The sequence below is a fragment of the Rhinolophus sinicus genome, linkage group LG02 (genome assembly GCF_036562045.2).
Source record: "Rhinolophus sinicus isolate RSC01 linkage group LG02, ASM3656204v1, whole genome shotgun sequence".
Lineage (NCBI taxonomy): Eukaryota > Metazoa > Chordata > Mammalia > Chiroptera > Rhinolophidae > Rhinolophus > Rhinolophus sinicus.
The window spans coordinates 43980201-43992078 of NC_133752.1; the positions used below are offsets into that span (position 1 = coordinate 43980201).

Sequence of the window (11878 nt, forward strand, 5' to 3'; positions counted from 1 at the left end):
GAAACAAAACAAGGCAGATATGGATATTTCTGAAAACTGACACATTCTCTAAGAAACAGTATTATCTGGTAACTCTCCTATCAGCCTCCCACACCTCACCTACCACCCACCCATCACTTGGAAAGTGTAAGATCTCAAATAACCATTTCTTTACCTTGTACCTAAAGGTGACTACAAATTACAAATCCAACAATACATACATGTGTTAATGGACTCATAAGTAGTCAGGCAAGGGACTAAGCTTCCAGTGGAATTTAACTTAGAAAAATATTAATTAATCCTTCATAAAAGAATAACTCATTCATGTTGACACTAATTTATCTTATGAGGAACACTATTGTCTTAATTAGAAGACTACAGTTGCATGGAAATACATCTCAACAATAACCTACTTGAGCTAAGTGTGACCATTACTAATCACAAAATTATGAAATTACAGTATAGTGTACCATTAAATAATGAACCCCACAAGTACATAGCCATTAAATCCTCATTAAATTCAATGATGATAGGTGAAATAAACATTCTAAATATATCATGTATTTTTTAATGCCAATTGTTTACGTCGTTTGTAAATCCAACCTGCTCATTTCTTTCTCAACTCTTTGAGAAGTTCAAAATATATGGTCAATTCCTTCTCTACCTCTTTTTATTCTTTGTATAAATTAGTAAAAAGTCATTTGTTTTAAGAGAAAAATACATTTTAAAGGCAACATTATCTCCTACCAAAACGTAGTTTTGCTGGTGTTAATAATTAGGGAGAGAATAATAATAATAATCAGGGAGGAAAACATTCAGATAAAGCCTCCTTAGGTTCAATATATCTTTGGTTCAATTACCAAGTTCCTGAGGATAAATACGTGTTCTAAGTTTGTAAAAAGAGAACAGATTTCAGATAGCACCACTAGTCAGGGTAAATGTTCTCCCTAGCACACTATGCTAATTTAAGAGTATTATCAAAATATCATGGATAACAGTAGCCAAAAGGTGGGAGTAACCCGTGTCCATCGACAGATGAATGGATAAACAAAATGTGATATATAGATCTATGTCTATCTATCTATCATCTATCTGTCATCTACTTATCTATCTATCCATCCATCCATGTATCATCATCTATTTATCCCTACAATGGAATATTATTCAGCTTTAAAAAGAAAGTGAATTCTGTTACATGCTATAACATGATGAATGAACTTTGAAGACATTATGTTAAGTGAAATAAATCAGCCACAAAGACAAATATTGTATGTTTCCACTTATATGAGGTACCTCGAGTAGTTGAATTTATTGAGTCAGAAAGTAGAAGGGTGGTTGCTAGGCACTGGAGGGAGGGAGGAATGGAAAGTTATTATTTAATGAGTATAAAGTTTTAGTTTGGGAAGACGAAAAAGTTTTGGAAATGAGTGGCGGTGATGGCTGCATAACACTGTAAAGTACTTACGTTGAACAGCCAGTGTGCCACAGAACCGCACACTTAAAAATGGTTAAAATGATAAATATTATATTACATATATCTTATCACAATAAAATAAATAGATACACACTAAAAAATTGTCATGGAAAGCTATAAATAATTATGCATGCCTCTTGCCAAAATCAGAGAATTGAAAAGAAAAAGGAGAAATAAATACAGGGGGAAAAAAAAGTAAAGATAGAAGGAACAAAATAGAGTAGAAAAGGGAAGAAGAAGGAAAAGGAAGAGAAGGGAAATGGGGGTTTCTCTCAACATACATTTTCTGCCTGACAGATTTAGAAAATCTGAAAGACTCCCTACAGAACAAGATTTTTTCATTCTTTTCTTTTATTCCACACGCAGGGAAAAACAGAGTGCATTTCTATGTCTGGAGTTTTTTGTTTGTTTTCTATTGTCGAATTAAGCACAAGGGGAAGAGCAAGGGTGGGGATAACTGCATTAGTGAAATAAATTAATAAAGGAACTTTTTCCTTGACTAGAAACAAGTATGTAACATAGTTGTTGACTTGATGCTGGAGCCAGACTGCCTGCTTTTAGATCTTGATTCTTCACCTTATTAGCCATTAGCTTGTCTGTTAAATGTGACTTCCTCATCTGTCTAATAAGCATAATAATATTACATACCACACAGGATTGTTGTGAGACTGATTTAATATAAATGTATGTAAAACACTTGCTACTGCTAATAATGATTAAATGATTCAGAGAGTTCAGTAGGATTTTTTATGAAGGTACTAGATATCTATATATCTTTCTCTACATTTATATATCTCCCAATTTTTTAAACTCATATGTAAGTAGCAACATGGCTCCTTTTTTGCTTCTTTAATGATCTGATAAATTCATCTTAACCATAATTGCTTATATATATCAGGTCAATAATAATTTCCAGAAAACCATTACAGAAGACTATCATCAACATTTATGTTCAATTCATATGATGAAGCTTACCTCTTAGAAGAATTATATTAAAATTGCCTCTATAGTCTTAAGAAGTTATGAACATAAATATTTCCAAAATGTTTTGAAAACTTTATTTTATAAGAGTCTTTATTGTTTCGATTAAACTCAAAAGGGAAGACCTTTATCAAAGTATTAATTTGAGAGATTAGAATTTACATGTAGTTCACCAGTCATAAATGATAAAGTAGTCCAAAAGAAACATACGCAATATGAAAGAAGAAATCGCAGAAACTGGAAGTATTCAGATTTAGTAAAAAAAAGTTTCTTGTTATGTAAATCAGACGTAAATAAAGCATTAGACTTTTTATATTTAGTTTTGGCTAATAGTCCAAAAGACAAATTCATCTTTGATACTACGTAATCTCCTTAGGAAAATGACTATTTTCAAACAAACAGGAATAATTTATGTTTGTGTTTCATTTTTATTGTAAGTATCTTGATATAGTCCATCCTTTTTCAAAATTGTACATAATACAGAGGGTGCCAAAAAATGTATACACATTTTAAGAAAGGAAAACTGTATTAAAATTGTAATAATATATACTTATAACAAAAGATGACTACAAGTCACGTTTGACTTCTGCGATTACAAGAGGTGCTCAAAGTGGTTACCATCAGTGTCCAGACACTTCTGATTATGGTGAATTACTGCTTGAGCAACGTTGACCAAAGTGTCTACTTGTATACATTTTTTTGCCCCCGCCCAGTGCCAAAAACAGAGGGAAGTATTAGTTTTATGAAAGAATCATGTATATAAATATTTGAAACAAATTTTGAAAGGCAATCATGCATAGATCAGATCCTGAGGAATTTCTGATACTTTAATTTTCTGGTTTAAGTTTTAAGGAGATATTCCTTTTTGTATATCAACTTTTGTAATTAAAGTCTTTTGTCAGGTATCATTAATTTGCCTTCCACAGTGAGCACAGTATGGTGAACTTAATTGAATTTTTGATGATAGATGACTGTACAGTGTCCCAGAATTACAAATTGTTGTGCATATACAATATTTTCAGCGTAAAATTTTGGGAAATGAACTGAACGTGTTCCCATCCCAGGATATGCATCGAGTTTGCTTTTTGGACTCAACCTATTTTCCAAGTTTTAAAGAGGTACATTGAATTAGATATGTATATGTATAACATACATAATTTTTATAAGCGACAATTCTTAAAGTTACTTTAATATAACCTTTGTCATAAATTTGTTTTATTTTAGCTAACTTTAGTGTTTTGTTCCTTTTGCACACTGTGATTTTAACATATTCGGGGACAATGCAAATTGTTTCTATTCCAGTAGGTGTCAGGCTTTCCCAGTCTGCAGACCACAAAGCCTCGGGAAAGGCAGGCTAACAGAAGCTGTGATGCTTAATTCTATACGTGACCCAATTGTTCCTGAAAACTGACTCTTTTAGCATTTCCCCCTAAATAATGAAATTTTACATAATATTTTATATTAAAAAACACAATGCAATATATAGATGATGTATTATAGAAATGTACACTTGAAACCTATATAATTTTACTAACCAATGTCACACCAATAAATTTAATAATAATAAAGAAAAAAGAACATATGGAAATACGAAAATTTATTGTTCAATAACCTGGACTACATAAGCACTCATTCAATTCTAGCATGTATAATGCAATATGCATTTATATATTTAGTAGTAATTTACTGAGTAGGAATATCAAAGGAACTTAATAAAAGGAAACAATGAAAAAATTGAGATACAGAATATACCTTACTTAGTATTAGTTTTCACTGGCAGTAATGCAGTAGATGCATTTATTTCCTAAGGAAATAAAAAAATATTATTTAATATAATGGTATAGTTCTCTTTAGAATTTTACAGCATGTAAGAATAATTCCCTTTGGATGCTATTAGGCCTGTCAATAACTTTGCAAACTATACATGATACAGATTGAATGCTTGTGTCCCCCCCAAAACTTCATGCATTGAAATCAAAATGCCTAACAGGATAGTGTTAAGAAGTGGGAACTTTGGGAGATGATTAGATCATGAGGGCAGTGACCTCATGATGGGATTAGCACCTTTATAAAAGAGGCCCTAGAGATATTCTCACCCTTTCCACCATGTGAGGATAGAATGAAAACCCTGGAACTCGGGAAAGAGCCCTCATCCAAACCATGCTGGCAAACTGATCTCTGACTTCCAGCTTCCAGACCGGTGAGAAATAAACTTCTGTTGTGTGTAAGCCATCCAATCTGTGTTATTTTGTTACAATGACCTGAACAGCCTAAACCAACAGATAAATTTTATTGATCAGATTTTTCATATCTAGAATCTACTCATCATTCACAGAAACAGGCAGAAAAATGCATGTTATGATTGACAGCAGAATTAGCTTAATGGCTAGTTTTCATCATTTTAAAACATTAATTTTTAAAATGTGGTATTTAAATATTCTATTTATAAGGAGTCTAATGAAAGACTTGTAAAACTTAACAATTTTAGACATTATATTAGAAGTCATAATTCATTTAAGTCACGTATTTGTACATAAAGCATGTTATGTAGCTTATAGAAAAAGAATAAGTAAGTGAAATTCTGAAAGAAATCAAGTTATTAAACTCAGCAAATAAAATATTCATGTTGTTTCAACTTTTATTTGCCTTCTAGCCCTTTTCATTAGCATTTTACTATATTTATGATCATTCTGTATACAAATAAAATAAAACAATAAACAAAAAAGTGGAAAACTCTCTAGGCTAACTCTGATTTTCGCACTCTCTCCTCCCTTTCATTAAAAAAAAAAAAAATCTCCACAATAGGGAGTCCATATTTCTATATTTTCCATATTTCCAAAATGTATATCTCTAATCGATGTCTGTTTTGAACTCCAAATCCATTCAATAATCAGTCACTCCATACAGTTTTGCTGTGCTCTTTCTATGTGCTTGGCACTATGTATGCAGTGAATAGAATAGGAAATAAGGAGGGCACGGTTTTTATTTTCATTTTTAGATTTATGCATCCCTGAGGCTGAGAATTTTTTTTTTAAATTATGTATCACTGTTTCGCATACTTCAAATGAAAACATAAATGAAATTGGTTAAAGTATTTCTAAGGGAATAGCAATAACTATTGTCTAATCAATGCAGACTAAAAGATACCATGGATTTCAAAATATATTCTTGATTTCAGAGATCTGTGTCTTAACATCTGTGGAATTTGGTACTTTGCTCACATGCTCAAAAGCAGTAGCTTTCCGTTACATCACCATGGTCCACAGGCTTGCTTAAATCCTCACCATGGTCCACAGGCTTGCTTAACATAACCCTGCCCATCTTTAAGATCTCATCTTCCATCACGTGCCAAGTTCACTTCATTTCCTCCAGCCACCTTGACCTTCTTTCTGGTACTGAACATGTCAAGTTAATATGCACCTCAAGGAAACTTCCTGTTTGCTCTTGCTAGAATGTTCTTCCTTTAGTATTTAGAATGAAGGACTCCTCCTCATGAAATTTCAGCTTTAATGTCCCTCCTCAGAGACCTTCTCTGACTACTCATTGTAAAGTTACCATCCTTACACCCTTTTCTTCATAGCACTTATTTGATATTATAGGGTCTATTTATGTAGACAGTTGTATATTTTGTCTTTCCCCAATAGAATAAACATCTAGCATTAGAATAAAAATGCTAAGAAATAATGATGTCATACTTTTCTTTCCTATCAGTACGTAATATAATATGTCACACTTGATGAATTCTTACATCCAATGAAACACATTAATCTGATGTAAAAGTTTAAACACCTTAAATACACAATGTTATAGGTCAAACTTAATGAAAAGGTTTAAAAGATCTCTGCCTTGTGTGGAACATGGATTACAGGAGGCAAGAGTGGAAATGTAAACAAGATTGCTAGGAATAGGATGGTGTAGTGAAGATGGAGAGAAGCTGAGGGATCTGGAATATATTGGAGGGGTCACCAAGAAGACTTCTTGATAAATTAGATAAAGGCTGGAAGGGAGCCAAAAATGTCAGAGATGTATCCCAGGTTTCTAGCTATGGAATCAGCCGTTTACGATGATGGTGAAGATTCAAGCACTTGTGCCTGGGGTTGAGGTTGTGGGAGAAGTGAGGTAGGCAGTGGGTGTGTATCGGTACCTCATTTCACCTATTATCCTGTCAGGGAAGGCTTACTAACATAGGGCAGGCCATTCACCCTGTTATATACTCTCATAAGCTTAATTCAGAATATTTATTACCATTTTAATTCAACATCAGCATTTGTGGCTCCCCGTTTTTCCTCCCCATGCCCTTCCCACTGGTCTGTAGATTCCATGAGGGCAGGACAGGTGGGCATGTTTGTTCACTGTTTTAACCTCAGTATAAGCACAGTGCTGAGGATAGATTAGGTCCTCAGCCAATACGTGTTCAATGTATAATATAAATGCATTAATCCTAATTTCTTCTCTTTATCCTGCCTATTTCAAAGTGCTTGGTCACTGACCAACACCCACTCTGCCAGACAGGAAACCACAGCTCTGGTATAGCCAGGAGTTCCTGCAGTGCTAAGATGAGAGAAAGGACAAGATGAGACAAAAATATGCCAGGAAAAAAAACCACCCTCTGGAGATAAGTATATCCCGAATCAACCAGGTTTTATCATAGAGAAATAATGATTCTTTGGGAAGGATTCTTCTTATATTCTTATATTGATTCATAAACTTTACATTCAGTTTGTTAAATATTTATTGTGTACCTACTATAAGCCAGAGACCTTGCTTGCACGGAAAATATGTCCCTGTACTCAAGGAGATCACAAGTTCATTGTAACACTGCTGTAGTGCAGTGATAGACGTATTCAAAGAGAATTATATGAAGAGTTAGAAGGGCCACCTAACTTAGTCTGAGAAGGCTCCTGGAGGTTTTATTATTAGGTGTAAAGGAAGTAGGTGATGGGAAAAGAAGACCATCTAGCCATAGGGACAAGCAGGGAACAAAGGTAAGTTTAACAAACATCGTATTGTGGTCCAGAGAACTGCAAATTTTAATGGACTTCCAGTCACAGAAGATGAGGCTGGGGAGGCAGGCAGGAGCCAGATAAGGATGGCATTGCACTAACTGGGTAAGGGATCTGGACTTTCTTCTGGAGGCAAAGAATAGCTTCTATGGCTCATAAGTAGAGAAATAAACCAGTCGCTTGAGAAAACAGATAATACTTGGGAAAACAGATTATACTAAAGGAGTATAATGTAGGAGTTGAGAGCTATGTCTCTGAAGCCAGCCAGCCTGGATTGAATCTTTGCCCTGAGATATACTAGTTAAATGACCTTAGTGAAGTTACTTAACCTCTCTGCAAAGAAGTAAAAACAGAATCGTCTTCATGGAGGTATGGTAATGATTAAATGATTGAAAAAAATTAAAAACACATGTTTTTTTTTTTTACTCAGAACAGTACCATAGTAGGAACAAATACCATAAAGTGTTTGCTATTATTATTCAGTGAGAAAATAATAGTAAGAAAATATGAAGACCTCTTTGACCTTATCAAGGCTTCTTTACATCAGCATTGTGTCCGTAAAAGACAGACTTAAGTTTTCCCTACCCTCATTGTTAATTGCATGGCCTAATGAGTACAAAGTCGTGGACTTCATGGAAAGGATTACCTAAAGAAAAACCTCAGGTTCTCCAGAACCTCAGGCTGTAGAATCTCTAAGTACAGTTGGTACTTTTCTCTAGAAAGAATTTATGATTGTTTTCATGGGAAAATCCATGGGATAAAGTTCTGTTCAGCAGGTTACACCCTCAATACTTTGTTTCCTCCTAATATGTATTAATTTTTTAAAAATCTAATTCAGATGTCAGTGCTTACTTTTTATATGACCTATCCTTGGGGAAGAAATTATTCTTATTTTAGAAATTTTCTGTATTCCCAGAGACTAGTACAGTGTTAAATATACAATAGGTAATGTACTGGTATAAAGAATGATCAAACTAATAAGGGTTCCCTTCACAAGATTTAAATGAGGAGGACCTTAGATTAAACAGCTAGAATTTATTTAAAAACTAGTATTATTCAAATAATCAATTACTAGTTCTAATTATGAAATAACTATGCCACTTTTTATATGCTATATAAAATTTGTTATATCTTAATTTGAATTGTCTCCTTCTTTTGATTTTTTTCTTATTCTATTGAAAAATCTCCTGATGACAGCATCTCCAAAACTTTTTCAGTTATTTCCTGTTAGCTCCTAGGAGTTCTATATAATTGTTTTAAAAAATTAAGTTATAGAGTCTAACAAAATACGACTAATAGAAATGATCATGTAAGTGACTTTGAAAGGGCTCTCAATAAATGGCATTTGTTATTATTATTTAACAGACCGCATTCTGTTGTCCATTAGCATGAGAAATTTTAATTTGTATCTGTTAAAATGTCTGTTACAGATAAGATCTACCCATCCCAAGTTGAATGTTTTGTAATATTTTTTACAGTAAATTGGGATTGTTCTAAATTCCACCAAGTTAGTGGTTTTGATTCAAATCAGATTTACTTATATATTTTAAAAATTCTATAACCTTTAAAATACAGAGAAAAATAGATTTGAATAATAACAAATACATAAATACAAATCTACTGATTTGTATTCTTCTCAGTATCTCCTTAACTTTGTATCAACAAGAGCTTTAATACAATGCCTTTCACATAGCAGGTGTGAGCTGCTATTATTATCTTGAATTATGTTATATAGTTAGTAAGGTTTTAACTCAATTAAGTTCTCAAAGTATTATTTGGTGTTTTGAAATAATTTTATTATAGGTGAAAGGTATCTGAAAGTTTAGTTTTATAACATTAAACTTCTAGTATTCCAAATATACGGATAACTCTGAATATTAAATAAGTAAAATATTGACCTACATTTTTCAGGGGTTTTTTTCTTTTTCTCCTTTTGAAAGTTTTCTTTAATGATTCTCTTTGAAGTTTTGTCTTATTATTTGCTTCAACAGTTCAAATTGAATTTTCTGTAATTTTAAATCAAAATCAATTTGAAAAATTGGCTTTTCTATTCATCGTATTTATGACAATGGCATCACTCAATACAACAGTACTAGTAGCACAGAATTTGTTGTTCTGTAAGAAGCATGCCTCTGAGGACATTCTATTAATTTGAATCTTCCATGATAACTCTGCAAAGTTGGTATTTTTATTTGTACTCCTTATACTATATCTGTATTTTACATATGAGGCTCAGGGAAAAAAAATGACTGATAGTCACAGATCTAAGACAGTACTGGAGCCAAGATTCCAACTGAGCTCTGCTTGGTTTGATCTCGATAACTATACTTTCCACAGCACCAGGCTGTTTCAATTTTTAAATCTGTTCATATCCCCACCATATTGATATTTTTGTTCTTTCATGTTGTGGGTGTAGTTCTGAGCATAACCAACATACACTTGAGTTGAATTAACTAAACTAATAGTCACGGTGGTTTTGCATTCTTTGCTAGTAACTATCCCAAGTAAAAGCACCTGTATAAGTCATTCACAACTTCAATTAAAACAGAATCGCTGCATTTCATTTGTTCATCTTTTCTCCATTAGACATGGTAACACTTAATTATCTTATCTAACTGAAATACAGCCTAATTTCACTTTGAACATGAAATCATTTCCTGGGGGTGAGATCCTTTAACTGTTAGCTTACAATCTTATACATCTTACATGTAAGGGAGGGTGGGGGGGCAGAGAAAACAAATTCCTTACTTTCCTCTAGTTGTTTCAAAGCTTGATTTTTGATAGTTGATTCTTTGGCTTTCACTGCTGTCACCTCTGCTGAGATATGTTTCCCGTGGGGATCGATTTTCCACGCGGCCAACTGAGTTTAGAGAAATCACTTGTTGATTCGACTTTCTGGCAAAGCTCTGAAGAAATTTCAGCGTGGAGTTGGAAAGGACCACCGACTCTGCTCTAGGACTGAACTTGATGCTAGATTTGGTCGGGAAGAGGAGAGCTTGAAACTTTAGCACCCCTTTTTCTGTCCTCTCTGTGGCTGTGATGGTTGGGTTTCTCACACCCTCAGGAGATTGACTTGTTTCTGAGCGAAGCAGTGCTAAGTTGAGAAGACTCTCTTCAGAGGTTCTTGCCTCAGGAGTTGTAGCTGTCTCAGCGGACATGATCTGAGTGGTTGACAGCATTTGGAGACTTTGTATTTTATTTAGAGGGACCAAAGCAGCGGTCATATTCTTGGAGTTTTCATCCTCGGATGTCTGTGTAGTGTTGCTCAGCCCAAAGCCCCCACTCCATATGCTAGAAAGCAGGAGAAATAGCCTTGCTCTCTTCATTTCAGTAGTTGGAAGCACGAAAGCTCAGATGAAATTGGGGATTAAGTTCTTCAGGGCTTTTCAACAGCTGCTTCCACACTGAATCTGCTAAGACAGAGCTTGCCAAAATGAGATGTGTAGAGGAAGCAGGTTTCTGTGTTTTGTAGTGGACTCAGGAAGTCTGATTTCCTGTTTCTGTAGGTTTTGTGTGATCTGTGACCTCTGGTAGGATGGATGTATGGAAGCAGTGAAGGGTCTCTGACGAAGCTAAGGGTAAATGGGAAAACACAGGCAATTATTATCAGGAAAACCCGTGAGAAAAGCATGAAGTAACTTTGCTTCCCTAGGTACACTCATCTTTCATATATTGCTGATTTTGAAGAGATACTTCACGTTGATTATAGGCTGAATCAAGGAGTTTAACATTTTGTTCTACTACACAGGAAATTGAGAAAAAAAATTGTGACACTTCTTTTCCACTGTGCCCCATCCAAAAGGCCACATTTTATTCAAGAGCTTATACACATGCACACACATAAACAAAAACTCATTTCCAGTATCTCTGCCCTTTCACACATCACAGTGTGAAATTATGATTTAAAAAAAGTATATTAAACTTGTTTTTAAAAATAGAATAGATAATATATCCGAACTCAATTTATGAGGCCAGAAAAATACTAATAACAAATATTGCAAAACCAAATACTTCCAGAACAACAAAACTATAGGCTAATATCCTTCAGGAATGTAAAAATAAAGATACTCTAAATAAATAGTAGCACTATGTAAAAGGCTAATTTATTATGACCACATGATGATTATTCCAAGAATTCAAGGTTGGTTTACATTCAGAAATCAAGCAATTGTAATTCACTATATTAGCAAAAGAAAATAAAGAAAAACATGTATGTGTAAATGTCTAAATAGACACAATAAAAGCATTTGATAACTAAACACTAGTTCATATTAAAATATCTCTGCATACTAGGAATAGAAAGTCATCAACAAAATAATCAACAGATAATATCGTTATTAATTATGAAAAATTGAATGCTTTTCCCCTAATATAAAGAACAAGCAAAAATGTTTGCTCTTACTTCTGCTCACTATTGTATTAGAAATCCTAGCCAGCGCAA

General features: G+C 33.7%; 1 protein-coding gene across 2 annotated transcripts in view; it reads right to left on the bottom strand.

The window, feature by feature from the left end:
• MMRN1 (multimerin 1) overlaps positions 1 to 10910 on the bottom strand; it is a 50934-nt gene extending 40024 nt beyond the window's left edge. The window contains exon 1 of one of the 2 annotated variants that reach the window (XM_019741076.2): positions 10186 to 10910. In XM_019741076.2, the coding sequence (XP_019596635.2) occupies positions 10186 to 10763 (578 nt within the window). In that variant the 5' untranslated portion in view covers positions 10764 to 10910. The remainder of the gene's footprint in view (positions 1 to 10185) is intronic. The other variant, XM_019741077.2, reaches the window with a different exon arrangement.
• Positions 10911 to 11878: the final 968 nt, after the last annotated feature.